The 22,017-nt window shown below is 41.3% G+C and overlaps 1 protein-coding gene across 1 annotated transcript in view; it reads left to right on the forward strand.

Annotated features, from left to right (window-relative positions):
• c5 (complement component 5) overlaps positions 1-22,017 on the forward strand; it is a 121,800-nt gene that overhangs the window by 9,022 nt on the left and 90,761 nt on the right. The window contains exons 5-8 of the mRNA XM_059993817.1: positions 3,059-3,150; positions 4,437-4,519; positions 15,416-15,506; positions 18,781-18,889. Of these exons, the coding sequence (XP_059849800.1) occupies positions 3,059-3,150; positions 4,437-4,519; positions 15,416-15,506; positions 18,781-18,889 (375 nt within the window). The remainder of the gene's footprint in view (positions 1-3,058; positions 3,151-4,436; positions 4,520-15,415; positions 15,507-18,780; positions 18,890-22,017) is intronic.

Consider the following 22,017-nt stretch of genomic DNA (forward strand, 5'->3'; position numbering starts at 1 on the left):
TATACAATTGTATCATATCAACAAGGGCATTAGTATACCTGTAGCTAATGGCTACTGAGTTTGCACAGATTATGCAGATCATCACTTCAGTCAGAAATAATTGTTTTTATGATATTTGGAGCTTAACACTCAAGCCAATGCTCTCCCAGCTGTTTAGCTGTAAATAAAATCTACTGTTGAACATGCTGTCAGGAACAGGTAGGATTCCTTCCAGCTATGGATCACAATTGTCTGGTGCTTATAAAGCTGCAGCATTACACTCTTGCTTTTGTATTCTAGTCATCCTGAAATGAATGTTAACATTGCATTTGGCTTCCTTACTACTGACTCAACCACCAAATTTAGCTTTAGGGAATCCTGCACAAGGACTTCCAAGTCCCTTTGCACCTCTGATTTTTTAATTTTCTCCCCATTTAGTACATAATCCAGGCCTTTATTCCTTCTACCAAAGTGCATGACTATGCATTTCCCTGCACTATATTCCATCTGCCACTTTTTTGCCTATCCTGACAAACTGTCTGAGTTCTACAGGCACCCTGCTTCCTCAACACTACCTCCACTATTTTTGTATTGTCCGCAAATTTGGCCAGAAAGCCATTCATTCCTTCATACAAATCATTGACATATAATGTGAAAAGAAGTGGCCCCAGCACAGATTCCTGCAGCACACAGTAATTGGCAATCAACCAGAAAAGATATTTTATTCCCATCGTTTCCTCCTCCAGTCAGCAATCTTTGATCCATGCCAGTATCTTTTCTGTAATACCTTGGGCTATTATATTGTTAAGCAGCCTCATGCACACACCTTCTGAAATCCAAATCAACAACATCCATTGTCTATCCTGCTTGTTATTTCCTCAAAGAATTCCAACAGATTTGTCAGGCAAGATTTCCCTAAAACTTAATTTTCAGAATAGATTCCAACATCTTTCCAACAACTGAAGTTAAGCTAACTGGCTTTCATTTCTTTATAACTTCCTTTCTTCTGCCTCCCTCCCTTCTTAAGGGGTGGAGTGATACTTGCAATTTTCCAGTGCTCCAGAACCATTCCAGAACCTAAGATTCTTGAAAGATCATTGTTAATGCATCAAAAATCTCTTCAGCTATCTCTTTCAGAACACTGGAGTATAGTCCACCTGGTCTAGGTTGCTTACTTACCTTCCAAGTTTTCAGCTTTCTAAGCATCTTCTTAGTAACAATAACAACACTTACATCTGCCCCCGACACTCTTGCATTCTGATAGAGTCTTCCACAGTGACGACTAATACAAAATACTTATTAAGCTCCTCTGCCATTTCTTTGTTCCACATTACTACCTCTCCAGTATCATTTTCCAGCAGACCATTATCCACTCACACTTCTCCTTTTTCCTTGTGTATATGAAAATTTTTTGGTATCCTCTTTTATATTATTGGTAAGCTTACCTTCATATTTTATCTTTCCTTTCTTCATGGCTTTTTTAGTTGCCTTCTGTTGATTTTTAAAAGCTTCCCAATCCTCTACCTTCTCATTAATCTCTGCAATATTGTATGCCCTCTCTTTTGCTTTTATGCTGCCTTTGACTTCCTTTGTCAGCCATGTTTGCCTCATCCCCTCTTTAGAATAATTTTTCATCTTTGGAATGTATCTTTTCTTCATCTTCTGAATTTCATCCAGAAACACCAACCATTGCTGTTCCACTTCATCCCTGCCAGAGTCCCTTTCCAATCAACTTTGGCCAGCTCCTCTCTCCTGCTCTATAATTCCCTTTATTGCACTGTAGTACTGATACATTTGACTTTAAGTTCAACACATACAAACAAGCTGGATGAACTCAGCAGGTCGGGCAGCATCTGTTGAAGTGAGCAGTCAACAGATGCTGCCCGACCTGCTGAGTTCATCCAGCTTGTTTGTATGTGTTGATTTGACCATAGCATCGGCAGGATACTTTGTGTTGACTTTAACTTCTCCCTCTCAATCTGCAGGGTTAAGCTGATCATATTATGATCACTGCCTCCTAAGGGTTCCTTTCCCTTAAGATCCCTAATCAAATCTGGGTCATTACATAACACCCTGTCCAGAATTGCCATTCCCCTAGTGGGCTTAACCAAAAGCTGCTCTAGAGAGCCATCACGTAGGCATTCTACAAATTCCCTCTCTAGGGATCCTATGATTTTCCCAATCTACATCCATATTGAAATCCCCCAAGATTATCACAACATTGCCCTTTTGACATGTCTTTTCTCTATCCCGTTGTAATCTGTACCCCATATCTTGGCTACTGTTCAGCGGCCTATATATAACTCCTATCAGGGAGTTTTCACCCACCCATGTAGTTTTTTAACTCTACCCACAAGAATTCTACATCTTCTAATCCTATGTCACCTCTTTCTAAGGATTTGATTTCATGTTTTACTAACAGAGCCACCTCAATCCCTCTGCCTATCTGCCTGTCTTTTTTATAAGAATTATTATAATGATTGTTACACGGTTCACCCCCAGAGTGTTGAAAATTTTATAAAACACTGGTGCTTCATGAACTTCCTGTGGTAGTGTAAAATATTCAGTTAAAGGGTTACTTTGTGGGCCACCATTCTTGAATATGCTACTAACGCAATGTCTTATTTGTAAATACTTCCAGAAATTCCTTTTATCTACAAAGTTATATTTCCTCTGCAAATCCACATACAACATAAAAATCCCATTGTCATAGAGATCACCTACTGTATTTACACCTTTAATCTTCCATTCTTTCCAGTACACCATTCTTTTCCCAATGCATATCGCAGGGTTATTCCGCAGCGAGGAGTATAGCTGATTTAAATGTGACATTTTATAAGCTTTATGAATTGTGAAGTTTTATATGTTTTCCTGTCATGGGATGGCTGTGTAAATATGCTGTACTGTATCTGCTCTATGATATGCTGTGCTGCTTTGTAAAATAAGAAGAAATAATAATAAAAATTTGAATTACAAAAGAAATTATTATAATGCATCTTCTATTAAGAATGTTGTGACAAATTATCTGATTCTTAAAGCAAATTAAAAATATAGTAATTATGTTTGTTTTGCAAACAAGAATCCAGAGGAAGTTAAAATCGACTATGTAGAATATGAAGATCTCACTGGAATAATCTCAGTACCTGACTTCAAGATTCCATCTAATCCCAAGTAAATTATTATTGTTCCTGCTGTTAAGCAATGTATATAAATTCAAATGAAATAGTTTGTTTTCTGTGAATTCACAATTCTTAATAATTAATTAGAAATGTTGAAATTGAACTTGAGAGAAACTGCTTTTTGAAAAAGTCTTAGGATTACTTTCATGTCAGCTTGTTATGGAATATGTGAAGTACAAGGTCAGGTGAAATTTTAACTATCATGCTAGTACCTAGCACCCTGACTTTCTATTACCCATAGGCTGTCTTGTTGTGTTGAGATATATCAGGCAAACTGAGCTTATTTATTATAAATAAAGATTCCTGGAAAATCTCAGTAGTTCAGTTAATATAAGTAGATAGATTTCAGTACTAAAATTCTTTGCCAGAATGGAAAAAGAAAGAAACAAGTTAATTTAGAGAAGATGGGGGGAAAGCAATTGGTGGAACAAGGGAATTAATCTGATTGGGTTAAGCAATTCTGACTGAGGTAAGAAAACTGTGTTTTTGTAATGTGTTGCTTGTGTTGTGATACATACTCAGCAGGCCACAGTATGCAAATGAAAAAGAAAGGAAGAGAGAGAGATAGCAGGCAAAGATTGCAAGTCCCGATACTAACGGAAAGAAAGGATGAGTTCATTCAAAGACTATGAATTCAGTAAAGAGTCTTGCAGGCTGCAATTGGGCCAGGTGAATGATGAGAGATTGTGGTCATCTTTGCCTGCCATTCCTTTCTTCCTTTTTCTTTCATTTGCAAACTCTGGCCTACTGGACATGTTCCAGTAACTGGTCATTAATGTTGGGAACAGCAGGGTATGATCCTGATCTTGGATGTTGACTATATAGAGTTTACATAGTATTCTTATGAATCCATATGTTTTCCTGATTGCTTTGGTTTCCTTCCACATCCCAAAGATATGTTAATTACTTCATGTAAATTATCTCTCATGGTGTAGAGAAGTGGCGAAAGAATCAAAGATTAGGCTTTATCTTTCTCAAAGTTGCAAGGTAACAAGGAAATTGGAGGGGGATGTAATTACTCTGATAGTACTCTGACAGGTTGAATGGCTCTCTGTTCACAATAGGTGAATGGCCATTCAATGCATTCATGTATTTGTATCTGACTTCCAGTGAATTCACTACTTCCACACGACAGCACAGAAGTCCAGAATGTTAGCTGTATGAACCTGCAGCACATTGCCTGTTTGAAAATGAATGGATTTTAAATTCTGAAATATTTCTGATAGATTATTAATATTGTTATCTATCTTACATGTAAATTACACTAATTCTTTTCAGGTATGGTATATGGACAATAGAAGCTTCCTATAAAAATGACTTCACAACTACTACTTCAACTCATTTTGAGATCAAAGAATATGGTAGATCTATACTTTATATTCTGACACTAGAATAAACTAACAATTATGAACTTTAGTTGTGCAAATATACAAATTCGTAATTATTTATGCATTTGGGGAAAAAAAGCTTGACTAGAAATATGAGTACAATCAAGCTCTTAAGTAAGTTTTTTTTTCTAGAACAATGTGTACAAAACCAGTTCCTCTTTAAGTTAGACCAAGTCAGAAGTATCGGGCAGAGTCAGTGTTACATGCACACAATGCTGGAGGGACTCAGCGGGTTAGACAGCATCAATGGAAATGGAGAAACCCTTCTTTAAAAGTGGAAAGGAAAGTGGAAGATGCCAGAATAAAGAGGTGGGGGGAGGGAGGGAGGGGAAGGAGGATAGCTAGAAGGTGATTGGTGAAGCCAAATGAGTAGGAAAGATAAAGGGTTGGAGAGAAAGGAATCTGATAGGAGAGGGACCCAGGGGCGCTGAAATTGTCAGGTTGCATTGGAACAGCAGGCATTCAGCCTTTGAAGTTTCATTGGTTTTAGATTTTCATGCATGCACTTCCAAACTTGGAACTAAGAGTGGCACTAAGAAGGTAAATTGTTTTCAGTAGTTCTTCTATTTTGATGGTTTTAACTGTTTTTAAGTGTCCATGTGCTTCTAATTTAATATTAATTAAAGTTTTAGTAATCTTTAATTTTCAATAATTCACTTCAATTTTAATAATTTTCATATAGTCAGAAATATTAAAAAACTAAGAAACCTCTGAATTTTGGCAAGAGATTTAAGCTTCATCTTCTCTCAAAGTATATCAAGGGCATTTGGGGAAGGAAATCTTGATTGAGCCAACTGAGGCCCAGTCATGACTGGAGCTAGCCGGCTGAGGTGAGTACCAATACCACAGGACTGTGTGGCCTCCATTGGTTGTGGTTGACCATGGGTACTGCGCCTCTGGTAGTCACTGGTTTGTCGAGCAGTGTCAACTGTGGCTATTGAGGCTGATCCTGGAACGGTAGGCTCTGCCACAGTTGCTGCATGTGTAGTGTTACGCCTGTGCCCCAACTCTGAGGGGCCGAAGGGTACAAAGTAGCCCCCTCCTTTTTGAGAATCACAAGATCGCTGTTAATTCAGGTCAGGAGACCCAGGAAATGAGAGAAAGACACGCAGAATCCACAAAGGGGTTTGGAATGTCCTGGCCCCTCAGCGATACAAAGCCACAGAAAACGGCCATTGTCTCTTGGAGACGGAATTGTGTATTGAGTACTGTACTTCATGGAAGCCCTCAGGGAATGATCAAAGTGGGTTGGTTGAGGGATGGCACCATCCCAACCTGATTGACATCTGAGACCCCATGAGTAAGGATAAAAGATGCACCAGGAGAAATGCTAGAAATCCCGTGACAGCGTTTAATAGCGACAGCCGGTGGAAGGCCCATGTGTGTCCTTTCCCGTTGCCCGGGATTGAGGCCTTACCACGGAAGGCGGCTTAGCTAAAGAAGAGATCACCACCGACGACATTTCGAAGGATCGACATCATAAAAAGGAAAACGGGCAAGTTCTAAAAACATCGTCTCTCTCTCCAACCAAAAGCTGCAGCCGGAATGAACTTGAGTGACTTTTATATTTCCATCGGACAATACATTATCCCTTAGACAACGATAGAGCTATTTCTTATTGATTATTATTATACCTGCGCTTTTAGTATTGATGACGTATATTAGCTGTATGTTTGCATTGATATTATTTTTGTGTATTTTTATCAATAAATACTGTTAAAAATAGTACCATCAGACTTCAACGGACCTCTCTATCTTTGCTGGTAAGTGACCCAGTTATGGGGTACAAAACAACTTGGGATTCTCGTCTCGGGATTTGACACCAAATTGGGGGGCCAGTGAATCGGGCTTGTAAATCCAAACTTGGATCTGGTTGCGCAGGTAGCCAGACGGGAAACCAGCAAAGATGGACATGGATGAATTTATAGAAAACCTGACTCTGGAGGTGCTAGAGGAGGCCACCAAATTGGACTTGATAAATATGGCGAAGGGACTAAACCTCGCAGAGGTGAGGTTGTCAATGAAAAAGCGGGAGGTGTGAAGGGCCATAACTCAGTATTATATTGGGAAGAATGTGTTTGCAGCTGAGGTATTGGAAAATATCCCTGAATAGGTACCAACTAGTGGGACGGCTCAGTTAGAGTTGGAGAAACTCAGGTTGGAACATGAAATTAAATTAAAGCAGCTGGAAGCAGCTGAAAAGGAAAAGGAAAGAACTCAGAGAGAGAGAAAGAAAGGGCCGACAAACAAAGGGAGCATGCGCTCCAGCTAAAGGAGTTAGAGGTGAAACAGGAGCATGAGCTCCAGCTAAAGGAGTTAGAGGTGAAAAAAGAGCAGGACAGAGCTGAGAAGCAAAGAGAGCATGAAATTCAGTTAAAGCAGCTGGAAGCAGCTGAAAAGGAGAGGGAGAGAGCTGAGAAAGAAAAGGAAAGAGCCGAGAAGGAAAGGGAGGCAGAGAAACAGAGGCAACATGACATGGATATGGAGAAATTAAGGCGAGGAGCTCAAGGGTCAGACCGAGAGGAGTGGTTTAATGTTAGTTGGGAGTTGAGGGTAGTACCTCCGTTCGAGGAGACGGATGTTGATAGTTATTTCTTGAAAAGGTGGCTGTGAATCAGAAGTGGCCCAGAGAGCAGTGGGTGGCGTTACAAAGTGTGTTAAAAGGGAAGGCACAATGGGCATGGAAGAGGAAGAGGCGGAGAATTATGACAAAGTAAAAGCAGCCATTCTCCGGACTTACGAATTGGTACCTGAAGCATATAGACAAAAGTTCAGAAATTTAAAGAAAGGGTGGAATCAGACGTATACCGAGTTTGCCTATGAGAAGGGTGTGCTCTTGGATCGTTGGTGTACAGCAGAAATAGTGGAAGAGGATTTTTGGCGTCTCAGGGAGTTAATTCTGATTGAGGAATTTAAAGGTTGTGTTTCGGAGGATATCCAGATGTATTTGAATGAGAAGCCGAGTAAGTCCATCTCCGAATTTGCTAGGTTCGCAGATGAATATGCCCTAACACACAAGACAAAGTTTTCCTGGAATAAAAGTTCCCAGAGAGACCATGGGAACGATAGAGAAAGCCCGACAGCTGAGGTAGAAGTCCCACCGGGAGCTAGTGGTAAGATTGAGGGGGAGAGGCAAGACGGCCAGAGATTTCCGGGGTTGACCTGTTTTAATTGTGGAAAGGGGGGACATATTGCATCTAGGTGCTTTGCTCCGAGAAAGGAGACAGGAAAAGGGAAAGCAGCAGTCCCTATAGGATGTGCCCTGGTAATCAGTAAATCGACAAGAGAGCCCCGGGTAGACAGAGTACGAGAAGGGTCTGAGACTTGTATGTCAAATGGAACCGTGTCTGTGAGAGAGGGAGACCCACCAGTTCCCGTGTGGATTTGGAGAGACACGGGCGCTGAACTGTCATTGATTAGCAGTAAGGTACTGGATTTTGGTCGCAAGACGGGAATGGTAGCTGTGAAAGGAATAGGAAAAGAGATGGAAACGGTGCGCTTGCATAAGATCATAATGAATTGTGAGCTGGTATCTGGACCAGTTGAAATGGGGGTGCGATCAGAATTCCTGAGAACTGACGCGGACGTCCTTCTGGGTAATGATTTAGCCGGTGGTAAGGTTTGGTCAGCAATGACACTGACGAGACAGCTGGTGGAGGTCCCGCCCCTAGATTCCAAGATCTATCCCGCATGCGCGATCACTCGCAGCATGTTGAGAAAGGCAGCTGAGAAAGGGAGCAGTTTAAATCTGGCCAGTATCGATTTGGCTGAGACGTTTTTACCGACCCTGTACCACGAGGGTTTAGAGGATGGTAAAACCAAGAGTAGTAAAGTGAAAGAGAGTAAGAGAGAGGAGGTAGACCTGCCCTTAGCGAGGAGAAAAGTCCTAGGGGCACGAAATAAAGATGAGAAACAGATAAAGCTGTTAAAAGGTCCAGAGTTGGACATGGATGATCTGTCTGATTTGGCAGAACTGTTTGAAGAAGTTGAAAATTCTAAAGGTGTTTCCGATAATGAAATGAGGGCAGTCCTAGATGAAAAGGATGCCATTACCTTGAAGAAGTCTGCTGGGTTGGCAGATGAGGTTGTTTCAGCCCGCACGGTTGAGTTTACTCCGGAAGGGAGCTGGCCAGAGAGTAGCTGGGAGGATCAGGGGAATTTAGAATTTGAAAAGGGTACAGGTATTGAAAGCCTGGAAGAGGCAAATGTCCCATTTGAGTGTGTCAAAGATGTGGATGCACATGGTACTGAACCTAGTAATGGAGCTTAGAAAAAGTTTGAGGTATTTGATTCAGTTGAAAAGGAATGCAGTCCTTGTGGGTCAGATGGACTTGGTTCAGTGAAGAAAAGGTTAACCTTGGTAATAGTGGGAAGTGAGAGTTCCCAGTTGTTTGTGCTCAAAGGTGCGTTAAAAGTTAGTGAGGAGATAAAAGGTGGTGAGGTGAATATTATTATTGAAGGAAAAGGGAAAAGTGTAGTTCCCAAATTGAATGAAGAAAATTTAAAGTCTGGACTGATGTCAGAAGCAGCAACCAGACTACAGAGACAACGGCTCGGTACCGCGGTACCTGTGAATCAATTACAGGTTGAGTTGGAAGGTAAAGGGGCCCCACATGCTATTGTTATTCCAGAGTGTGGTGTGAAACCGCAAAATTCAAAATGCTGTTTAAACAAAGAGGGATCGCTGGCATTGAGAACTAATAGCCTGAAGGGTCCTGAAGAGAAAACTAGCAACTTGTGGAAAATTAAAGAATTGTGTGATTCGGAAAATGGTCTAAGTTTGGAACACATTGTTGATAAAATAACTCCTATGAAAGGAGCGGGCGAAAGCCTATTTTCCCAGGGTGCACAAGCTCCCCACGTGGGAATTAACCGGAAAAGAGGCAAGGGTTAATGGGATGCCATTTTTAAATTGCAGAAGCCGGTTTTAAGGGATTTTGACAAAGCATGTGAATAATAAAGACAACTCTTTAGTTTTTGTTTGCTAAAGAAAATAAGAAATAAAAAAAATAGGTAGTTATTAAATTGGAGTCTGATGCTACAAGACTTTAGTAAGGTACAAGATGTTAAGGTATTAAAGGAAGCGACAATGTAATCGTTAACTGTTTAGATGCTGAATTGAATGTATAACTGTATTACTCTGTAGAGAAAAAAAAACTTTTGCATTGTGTTAGATTCTAAAATCTTGTAAGACTCTGCATTACTTTGTTTTTACCAATGGTAAAAACGCGTTGAAGAAAGGGGGTGTTGCATGTGTAGTGTTACGCCTGTGCCCCAACTCTGAGGGGCCGAAGGGTACAAAGTAGCCTCCTCCTTTTGGAGAATCACAAGATCACTATTAATTCAGGTCAGGAGACCCAGGAAATGAGAGCAAGACATGCAGAATCCACAAAGGGGTTTGGAATGTCCTGGCCCCTTAGCGATACAAAGCCACGGGAAACGGCCATTGTCTCTTGGAGACGGAGTTGTATATTGAGTACTGTACTTCATGGAAGCCCTCAGGGAATGATCAAAGTGGGCTGGTTGAGGGATGGCACCATCCCAACCTGATTGACATCTGAGACCCCATGAGTAAGGATAAAAGAGGGTCTGGGGAACAACCCTTTTAGACGCACCAGGAGAAACACTAGAAATCCCGTGACAGCGTTTAATAGCGACAGCCGGTGGAAGGCCCATGTGTGTCCTTTCCCGTTGCCCGGGATTGAGGCCTTACCACGGAAGGCGGCTTAGCTAAAGAAGAGATCACCACCGACTACATTTCGAAGGATCGACATCATAAAAAGGAAAACGGGCAAGTTCTAAAAACATCGTCTCTCTCTCCAACCAAAAGCTGCCGCCTGAATGAACTTGAGTGACTTTTACATTTCCATCAGACAATACATTATTCCTTAGACAACGATAGAGCTATTTCTTATTGATTATTATTATACCCGCGCTTTTAGATTTAGTATTGATGACATATATTAGCTGTATGTTTGCATTGATATTATTTTTGTGTATTTTTATCAATAATTACTGTTAAAAATAGTACCATCAGACTTCAACGGACCTCTCTATCTTTGCTGGTAAGTGACCCAGTTACGGGGTATGTAACAGTAGGGTGTTGTGGAATTGTTGTCTGCTGTCTGCTGCGCTCTCTGTTTAGCTCTCCGCTCCTCAAACGGACTCAGGATCACTCTTTCGCCTTGCTCTAGGTGTTGCTTAAGAGTACCTTGCCATTTGTTGTGGTCATCTTATCCTCCCAGCACTCTGTGTTGATTTTTAAGGCTTTCATGTCACACTTGCAGAGGTCCTTGAAGCGAAGCTGGGGTCTACCAACGTTCCTCTTGCCTGTTCCTAGTTTTCCGTAGAGGATGTCCTTTGGTAGTCTACCATCCTTCATATGATGGATGTGGCCCAGCTAGCACAGTCTGCATTGTCTTAAAAGCATGAACATTGTGGGAAGTCCAGCATGGGAGAGGACCTCAGAGTTTGGGACTTTGTCTCTCCAGGTGATGCCAAGGATGTGGCAAAGGCTGCGTAGGTGAAAACTATTGAGTTTCCTTTCCTGTTTGGAGTAGATGGTCCAAGTCTTGCTACCATACAGGAGGGTGCTGATAATGCATTGTACAAGGCAGTCTTGGTCTTTGTAGCGAGTTTCAGATTCTCCCAGACCTGTGAGGAGAGTGAAGCAAGGATCGATGTTGCTTTGCCAATATGCATATTGATTTCAGCATTGAGGGAGAGAGTGTCACTAATGGTCGACCCCAAGTATGGAACTTGTGGACCACTTCTAGATTGTAATTGTTAATGGTAATGACTGGTGTCTCCACTATGTTCTGGGCAAGGGCATTTATTTTCTTTAGGCTGATGGTAAGCCCGAAGTCCTTGCATGCCTTAGAGAAGTGGTCCATGAGAATTTGTAGTTGCTGTTTGGTGTGTGAGGTTATAGCACCGTCATCGGCAAACAGCATGTCATGCATTAAGATCTTTCGCACCTTTGTTCTTGCTCTCAGGCGTGCAGGGTTCAACAGCCGCCCATCAGACCTGGTGTGCATGTAGATGCCTTCTGTTGATGTCCCAAACGCGTACTTCAATAGCATAGAGATGAAGACGCTGAATAATGTTGAGGCCAACATATATCCTTGTTTGACTCCACTACGAATAGCGAAGGATTCTGATGAGCTGCCATCATACTGAACAGTAGCCCTCATGTCGTCATGGAATGACTTGATGATACTTCGGAATTTTGGGGGACAGCCGATCTTGAGGAGAACCTGAAAGAGCCCACCCCTGCTGACAAGGTTGAATGCCTTGGTCAAATCAATGAAAGCAACATAGAGGGGTTCCTGTTACTCTGTGCACTTCTCCTGGAGCTGATGTAGTGAGAAAATCATGTCGACAGTTGACCTCATTGTGCGAAAACCACATTGAGACTCAGGGTAGATTAATTCTGCCAGAGTTTGTAGACGTGCCAGAGATACACGAGCAAAGACTTTGCCGACAATACTCAGGAGAGAGATACTCCTGTAATTGTTGCAGTCGCTCCTATCACCCTTGTTCTTGTACAAAGTGATGATTTTGGAGTCGTGCACATCTTATGGTATGGCTCCTTCCTTCCAGCACTGACAGAGGACCTTGTGTAAAGGTTGGAGGAGTGAGCTCTTGCAGTGTTTGATCAAGTCTGGAGGAATCCCATCATTGCCAGGAGCTTTCCCTGGGGCCAGACTGTCAATTGCCTTGCTGAGGTCCTCAATGGTTGGTATGGAGTTGAGTTCATCCATAACTGGTAGACAATCGATGGCATCAATGCCTGAGCTAACAACATTTTCCCTCAAGTGGAGCTCAGAGTAGTGGTGATTATTTAACCGCTGGATGACTTCAGGGGTGCTGTCTTGCTCTGCGATGGGCCAAGGCCTTGGTACCATCATACATCAGTCTGATGTCACCTATCACAGATGCTGTCTGAATGTCCTCACTGAGCCGGAGCCTGTTGCACTTTGCTTCTAGCAGCTTGAAGAGCCTGGATTGGTTGGTCGGATGGTGAGCGCTTGTACTCTGTGAGAGTTGCAAGCTTGGCTTCGATGACTGGAGTCATAATGTTGGACTTTGCCTCAGACTAGTCACTGCTCTTTGTGGTCTTTCTTCCAAAGATAGAGAGTGCTGATTCGTGGATGGGGTTGCGAAGGTATGGCCATTGTTCTGTTGCAGTATCTCCTTGTGAGGAAGTAGTCATAGCACCCTGTACTGACTTGGCAAACTGGTCAACCTTTTTTGACTGTTTCACCTCTGTTGTGTTGATGCAAGGTTTTCCGGTTTGTTTGGAGTGATGGATTTTCTTCGGACATAGTTTGATCTTGCAGCATACTAAAGCATGATCCGTATCGCAGTCTGCAATGTGGTATGAGCGGGTGATTAGTACAGAGTTAATGAAAGAGTGCCTGGTGATGATCATGTCTAGTTGGTGCCATTTTTAGACAGTGGTTGTCACCATGAGACCTTGTACTGTGACTTCATTTGAAAGTTGGAGTTAGTTACACACAGGCCGTGATAGGAGCAGAACCCCAGGAGACGTTGTCCATTGTCATTTATTTTGCCAATTCCAAAGTGGCCAGGACAAGATGGCCAGGAATTGTTACTCGCTCCGTCTCTGGTACTGAAGTCACCAAGGACCATCACTGGGAATATTTCTGACAACAGCTTCTAATTTGTTGTAGAACATGTCTTTTGCCTTAGAGGTGGAGTTCAAGGTAGGGGCAGACACACTGACGAGAGATACTGGGCCATGACTGGTGTGTAAGCGGAGAGTCATTAGTCGTTCTGATCCATTTTCTGGTGGCTCCACCATTTGCAATAAGGAGTTCCTAACAGCAAACCCACGCCATGCTCGCGAGGCTTGTCTTGGTTCTTTCCCTGCCAGAGAAATGTGTAGTCCCATTCCTTCAGTGTACCTGAATTGCCAAACGTGTTTCTTGTAGGGCAGCTATATCAACCTTGAGCCTCAGTAGCTCATTGTTAATGACCGCTGTTTTTCATGCATCTTCGATATCCTTGAGGTTTTGGTCAAGTCCAGTCATCATTGTGCGGACATTCCAACATCCCAACTTGAGGGGAGTTGTCTTTTTCGATTTGTTTTCTCTCTTTTTCTGGTGCATTAGTTACAGTCAGGTCTTAGTGGAATAATCCATTATCTCCATGCACCCAATGAAGAAGACTGACTGTGGTGGGACGGCACCTTATTGGCTGGGGGCTGCCCAGCTTGAGGTGGACAGACACTGTTCAGTGAAACGTGATGGTCTCTGCCACCGTCAGGAGCAATCCCTGGTGCTATGCTCTACACCAATCAAGCATTATGATTTAAAACCAGTAACTGCTGCCTCCCATGTTTGTCTGGTGCTACAAAGCGAAGCTGGAGTGGCCTCTCCAGAGTGCAAGCCAGGACAGAATTGGTAAGGAGATCCATCCGTTGCCCATGCAGTGGGACCCCCCCCCCCCACCCATGCTGATGACAGGTCCAAAGGAACGACGAAAGTCAATACAGTTTGGTGTCAGCAGCATAACAGGAGTTGCCGTGCTGGTGCTGGATACAGCAGTCAGCTGCCTTCAGGACTCCGACTCCGGATTTTTCCTCGGGGTTTACTCCCAAAGCTTCTCCCATGAGCAGGTAGAGCTGCAAGGCAGCGGAGATTTGAAATCGGAGTTTTCCCTCTCCTAGATAAGCTACCATCCGTGGTTAACGAGCCCCATCTGCCTGGAGCAATTGGTTTTAAGGCGCCACTGGCCCGCTTTTGCCCCTTCTCCTGTCAGTGAGAACAGCTCTGCCAGGCATAAGAACAATGCCACGTGAAGGCCAGGAGTTGGACTTGGTGGGACGACATGTTGCAGTTCTAGATGATAGGCTGGTCTTCAAGATGATCTGGCTCATTTATTCTTCTTTACTGGAATAAAAATTAATTACTTCAGTATCATTATATTCATCTTTTGTCTTGAAAATTGATTATACTACTTTGCAAAGTGGTGTCTTATTACACTATTCTCCAAAGTGGTATATTAAAGCTGAGCTATAATATACTTTAACATTGTTGCTACACTCAAGCTAGGGAGTTAATTTAACATATAAAACTATCTCATAATTTCCATCATTTAATAGAAATCTGTAGTAATAATTAAAATCCAAAAGAAAGATGTTTATCTTTGTAAACATTAATTTTCAGTTCTGGATGGATTGTCCAAGTGTAATGAACATTTATTATAAAGTATTACTATAAAGTATTTATTGATTGAAAATGGAAAAAAACCCAAGCATTGTCTGACACTTAGTGCATATTAGAACACCGATTTCACATCTTTCCTTTGATCCAGCATAAAGTATTTTGGTATGATAATGAAGTAACATACTTTCTACATAAGTAGGACAGCAGTTTCCTCAATCAAAAACAGTGGCAGAGCTGCTGATTTACTATTCAATGAGCACTGAAAGCACATGTTAAAGCCCTATTTCTTTAAAGTAGTAATTGATGTTGAGTAGGGGAAGTGAATAAAAAGAAAATTAAGGAAACCAAGAAATACTTGATTGTGAATAAGTAATATTTAAACAATTTTTATTGGTCCATCATTTACAGTGAGAAATATTTTAGTACTTATTACAAAGTGGATAACAACATTTGACAAGCCTAGGCAAATTTTATAGTTGCAACTAGTTGTTTTAACAAAATCAGAACAGTTCTTAATTCTAATTGATACAAAACATATTCATAACATTAAATGTTGTTCAATAATCTCCAAATGTTAGAAAATGGAATCCTTCCAATTAATCCTATGAGACAGTAGGTAGATAAAGTCGAATGGAATGAATGAAACATTATTTGGTAACATTTTATATCTTTTTAGTGTTACCAACCTTTCTGATCTCTATCAAGCCAGAAAAGCACTACATTTCTTTTGAGGAATTTGAAAGATTTACAATAACCATAACAGCAAGGTAATTATTTACACTTTTTTTCTTTTGTGATATTTAAATTTTATTTTAATTCATTTCTTGATATTTATGTTATTAATGTAAAAGCAAAATTTCCAAGTTCAAAGTAATTCATTATCCGAATATGTATATAATATATAACTTGAGATTCATCTTATTGCAGATAGCCACAAAACAAAGAAACAAAATAGAAACCATTCAAAGAAAACACCTACATAACAAGATCATCAGACAACAAATTGCACCAACAGGAAAAAGCTAACAAATAACACACAAAACATTAAACATCAAACCATAGTTCTCAAAAATTAGTTCAAAATGCCACCATTATCATACAGTCTGGACATTGAAAGCAGTTTATATTAAGGCTGTCAGTAATTTGAATGTAATTTCCTTACCTTGCTAACATGTAGCTTTATCTTTTAATACATAAACAATGGTACTATTTGGAACTTTTGTGGAAATAAATTAGCCTGGTGGCCACTGTCCCAAAATAAAGTTCTTAAATGGTGGCTAATACAGTTAAATTAACAGATTGTTCTGATGTGGTAAAGCACAGATACTTTTTTATTTATAGTACCATGTAAAAGTCTTAAGGCCCATATATATAGCAAGGGTGGCTAAGACTTTTGCACAGTACTGTATGTTATGTCTTTCCAGTTACCAAGTAACATTTAATACTACTAACCTAATACAAAGTTAAGAACTGTTATTTCTGATTCCCCAACTATATACCCTATATACCTAAGACTAATGCATATATTGGTACTTTAATTTTAATGAACATTAACAGAATCTAAAAGTAAACAAGATGAGAAGGCACCTAACTGATTATTTGGAGATGACATTTTTCTTATATCATGTGACCATTAAAGCTTAGGGTGCAAATGTGTGAAATGAGTTCTGTTTTGATGGCTAAAGTAACTGTGGTATAGCCACTATTAGTTATCTGTTTCATAAGATGAATTAAACATTTAATAGACATTCTGTTTATCAGATTTGAGATTTTTTTAAATGCCAGAAACATTACAAACTAATGGCAGAGGCATTTCAAGTTTAAAGGAAACCGTAACAACTCCTTTATTGCCAACCAAACACAGAACATAAAGCGCGGTGAAAACTTCACGTCATTACGTCATCATGTCAAACCAACCTCTTAAAGTGAACCTCATCTTAATGTCTGTGGTTGTGAGTTATGTGTATGTTTCTACCCCTTACCTTACCCCACAATAACTTCAAAGCATTTCTTCAATTTCCATCATATAAATGATTTTATTTTTGACTGTTGCTCTTTCTGTACTGTGAAAATTAATTGTGAGTTGCATGTATATAAATACAGGGTTAACTTGAATTCATGGAGTTATACAGCACAGAAACAGTCTCTTTGGCCCAACTCATCCATTCCAACCAAGTGTCAGCATTTGTCCCATATCCCTTGAAACCAGGGGTTCCCAACCTTTTTTATACCATGAACCAGCACCATTAAGCAAGGGATCCATTGAAGCCTGGTTGGGAACCCCTGCTCTAAACCTTTCTTATCATGTATCTGTCAAAATATAGTTATACCTGCCTCTACCACCTACTATGGTAGCTCAAACGATAAATCCACCACCATCTGTGCTTAAATTTCCCTCTCAGACCCCCTTTATAAGTATCTTTCTCCTCTCAACTTAAACCTAAGTTTTCAAGATTTCCCCCTGGGGAAAATATTGTGACTATCTCTCCTATTAATGTCTCTCATAATTGGATATAAGGAGGATGGAGGGATATGAACATGGTGTTGGTACAAGGGATTATTGTTTGAGTATCTTTGATTCGCTTTTTAGCTGGTTTGGCACAGTATTGTGAGAAATGGCCTGTTCCTGCTCTGTTTTCTTCTATGATCTATAATTAAATGCAGTAAACCTCTATAAGATGACCCCTTGCCTCTTCTCCATTAGGTGACTGTGTCCTACTATTCAAAATCTCACTTTCAATAATACTCCTCAGCATTCCGCCTTTCATTTTTGCTGTCCGGGCCTGGTTTAACTTCCCAAAATAAATCACTGTGAACCTGTCTGTTAAACTTCATCTGCCATTTCCTTGCTGACTTTCCCAGTTTTCCAAGAAACAGTTGTAACATTAGACAAATTCTTTATTCTTCACTGAAAAACTTTGTCTCATTTTTACTACCAGCAGTTATGGTTGAAATGACAATAAAAATGACTTGACTTGACTATATCACCAATTGGCAAATTACTACTCATGTTACCAGCACTTCAAATCATTAAAGTCTATGATAAACAATAATGGACTCAACACCATTCCCTGCAGCACTTACTGCTTAAAGGTCTCTGATGTGAAAAACTGCCCTTGACTACCACCTTCTGTCTCTTAAAACTAAGCCTATTTTGTATTGATTTTGCTATCTCACATAGATTCTTACCCACTGGAATAGCTGACCATGAGGGACCTTGTCAAAGGACCTGCTAGATTCCAGATAAACAATTTCCACCTCCCTGGACTTGTCAAATCTCTTGATTGTCTCCCCAAAATACTCAGTCAAATTTGGGACACATGCTCTCTCATGAATAAGCCAAAATGACTATTCCTAAATCAGCTGACAAGAAAATCTGCAGGTAGGAACACAACACTGGAAGAACTCAGCAGGTCAGGCAGCATCTGTGAGAAAAGAGCAGCCAATGTTTCGGGCCGAGACCTTTCATCAGGAATGGGGAGGAAGAGAGGACCGAAGCCCAGTAATGGAGATAGGGGAGGGGGTAGGGCCTAGAGGCACCAGGTGGTCTCCAAAAATCTGCAGATGCTGGAATTCCTAGCAACACACACAAAATGCTGGAAGAACTCAGCAGGGCAGGCAGCATCAATAGAAAAGAATAAACGGTTGATGTTTCAGGCCAAGTAACTTCTTCAGTCCTGATGAAGAGTCTCATCGCAAAACGATTGATGGTTTATTTTTTTCCATAGATGCTGCCTGACCTGCTGAGTTCTTCCAGCATTTTGTGTGTATCCTAATCAGCTGTTTTTCCAAATGCAATAGGTTCTCGCTCCACTGAAGCAAGGCCTGTAGTTCCTTGGTTTCTCCTTGTATCCTTCTTTAGATAAAAGCACAACTCCAGTTTTCTGGTATCTCACCATGACTTATGAAGATATAAAAATCTCTGCTAGACTCTTATTACTTACTTCATCTTGAGATGAAAATGCACTGTTCAAATCGTTATTTTTGTGAACTGCATTACTTAGGTTCACAATTAACTGATTTTTTTTTGCAATTTTATAGATATTTTTACGGAAAAAAAGTGTCATCTGCATCTGTCTTTGTGCGTTTCGGAATTATTGACAAACATGGTACAAAGCAATTAATGCCACATGCAGCACAGCATGTTCTGGTAAGAGAAACTAATTATGATAAACACTAAATTGTTATAGATTTTGTTTGATTTTCAGCAAAGGTTCATAGAAACATAGAAAACCTACAGCTCAATACAGGCCCTTCAGCCCACAAGGTTGTGCCAAACATGTCTCTACCTTAGAAATTACTAGGCTTACCCATAGCCCTCTGTTTTTCTAAGCTGCATGTACCTATCCAAAAGTCTCTTAATAGACCCTATCGTATCCACTTCCACCACCTTTGCTGGCAGCCCATTCCATGCACTCACCACTCTCTGAGTAAAAATTTTACCCCAACATCTCCTCTGTACTTACTCCCCATCACTTTCAACCTGTGTCCTCTTGTGGCAACCATTTCAGCCCTGGGAAAAAGCCTCTGGCTATCCACACGATCAACACCTCTCAACATCTTATACACCTCTATCACTGTCACCTCTCATCCTCTGTTGCTCCAAGGAGAAAAGGTCGAGTTCACTCAACCTATCCTCATAAAACATGCTCCCTAATCCAGGCAACATCCTTTTCAATCTCCTCTGCACCCTTTCTATGGTTTCCATATCCTTTCTGTAGTGAGGCGACCAAAACTGAGCACAGTACTCCAAGTGGGGTCTGACCAGGGTCCTATATAGCTGCAACATTACCTCTTGGCTCCTAAATGCAATTCCACGATTGATGAAGGCCAATACATCATATGCCTTCTCAACCACAGAGTCAACCTGCACAGCTGCTTTGAGCGTCCTATGGACTCGGACCACAAGATCCCTCTGTTCCTCCATACTGCCAAGAGTCTTACTATACTATATTCTGCCATCTTATTTTACCTACCAAAATGAACCACTTCACACTTATCTGGGTTGAACTCCATCTGCCACTTCTCAGCCCAGTTTTGCATCCTATCAATGTCCCGCTGTAATCTCTGGCAGCCCTCCACACTATCCACAACACCTCCAACCTTTGTGTCATCAGCAAACTTTCTAATCCACCCCTCCACTTCCTCATCCAGGTCATTTATAAAAATCACAAAGAGTAAGGGTCCCAGAACAGATTCTTGAGGCACTCCATTGGTGACCGACCTTCATGCAGAATATGACCCATCAACAGCCACTCTTTGCCTTCTGTGGGCAAGCCAGTACTCGATCCACAAAGCAATGTCCCCTTGGATCCCATGCCTCCTTACTTTCTCAATAAGCCTTGCATGGGGTACCTTATCAAATGCCTTGCTGAAATCCACATACACTACATCTACTGCTCTTCCTTCATCAATGAGTTTAGTCACATCCTCAAAAAATTCAATCAGGCTTGTAAGGCATGACCTGCCCTTGACAAAGCCGTGCTGACTATTCCTAATTATATTATACCTCTCCAAATGTTCATAAATCCTGCCTCTTGGGATCTTTTCCATCAACTTACCAACCACTGAAGTAAGACTCACTGATCTATAATTTCCTGGTCTAGCTCTACTCCCGTTCTTGAATAAAGGAACAACATTCGCAACCCTCCATTCCTCTGGAACCTCTCCCATCCCTATTGATGATGCAAGGATCATCGCCAGAGGCTCAGCAATCTCCTCCCTCACCTCCCACAGTAACCTGGGGTACTGATGCACCATCAATAACTCACTCTGAGACGTAAAGGCAAGATATTGGCATTTATTGACTGGAAGAAGGAACAAGCAGTGAGTGACCACCATACTACATCCTGGAGACTGAGAGGCCGGGCTCAGGCCTCGATCGCCTTTATACAGGGGTCAGTGGGAGGAGCCACAGTTGTAGTCAACAGGGGGCATGTCCAGACAGGTATATGTAGTTCACCACAGGTACATCTCATCTGGGCCTGGCAACTTATCCAACTTGATGCTTTCCAAAAGCTCCAGTACATCCTCTTTCTTAATATCTACATGCTCAAGCTTTTCAATCTGCTGCAAGTCATCATTATTATCACCAAGAGACTTTTCCATTGTGAATACTGATGTAAAGTCTTCATTAAGTACCTTTGCTATTTCCTCCGGTTCCATACACACTTTCCCACTGTCACATTTGATAGGTTCTATTCTTTCACGTCTTATCCTCCCTGCTCTTCACATACTTGTAGAATGCCTTGGGGTTTTCCTTAATCCTGCCTGCCAAGGTTTTCTCATGACCCCTTCTGGCTCTCCTAATTTCCTTCTTAGTCTCCATCCTGTTAGCCTTGTAGTCCTCTAGATCTCTAACATTACCTAGCTCTCTGAACCTTTTGTAAGCTCTTCTTCTTGACCAGATTTATTACAGCCTTTGTACACCACAGTTCCTGCAACCTACCATAACTTCCCTGTCTCATTGGAATGTACCCATACAGAACTTCACACAAATATTCCTTTAACATTTGCCACATTTCTCTCCAATGCTATGGTAAAGGAGATAGGATTATGATTACTGTCTCCAAAATGCTCTCCCACCGAGAGATCTGACACCCTCCCTCCTGCACCATCTCCTTAGCCATATATTTAGCTGCATTATCTTTCTACTTCTATCAACACTAGCACATGCCATGGGTAGCAATCCTGAGATTGCAACCCTGGAGGTCTTGTCCTTCAACTTTGCATCTAACTCCTTAAACTCACTTTGCAGGACCTCCTCCTTCTTACTATCCACATCATTGGTCCCTACATGGACCACAACAGCTGGCTGCTCACCCTCTGTCCTGAGAATACCAAGAACTCAATCCGTGATATCGCGGACTCTGGCACCAGGGAGGCAACAGACCACCCGAGATTCTCGATCTCTCCCACAGAACCTCTTATCTGTCCCCTTAACTATTGAATCCCCTTTCACTACTGCACTCCTCTTTTCCCTCCTTCTTTACTGAGCTGAGGGTCCAGTCTCGGTTGCAGAGATGTGACCACTACAACTTGTCCCCGGTAGGTTCACTGACAAAAATATTATGCAGGTGCTTATGAAATGTCAGTGTAGAGAATGGCTTCTCATATTTAGTTCTGCAGTGCAAACTGTTCATAAAAGCGCACGATATAGGGCAAAAGAAGTCTAGACAGAGATGTGATAAGTAATGAGAAAAATTGTATATAATGTACATAGAGCAAATATTCTGGAAACCCCAGTTCTTATTACTTATAACTTATTACACTGACTTG

This window comes from Hypanus sabinus, chromosome 18 (assembly GCF_030144855.1).
Source record: "Hypanus sabinus isolate sHypSab1 chromosome 18, sHypSab1.hap1, whole genome shotgun sequence".
In the NCBI taxonomy this organism is placed as follows: Eukaryota; Metazoa; Chordata; class Chondrichthyes; order Myliobatiformes; family Dasyatidae; genus Hypanus; species Hypanus sabinus.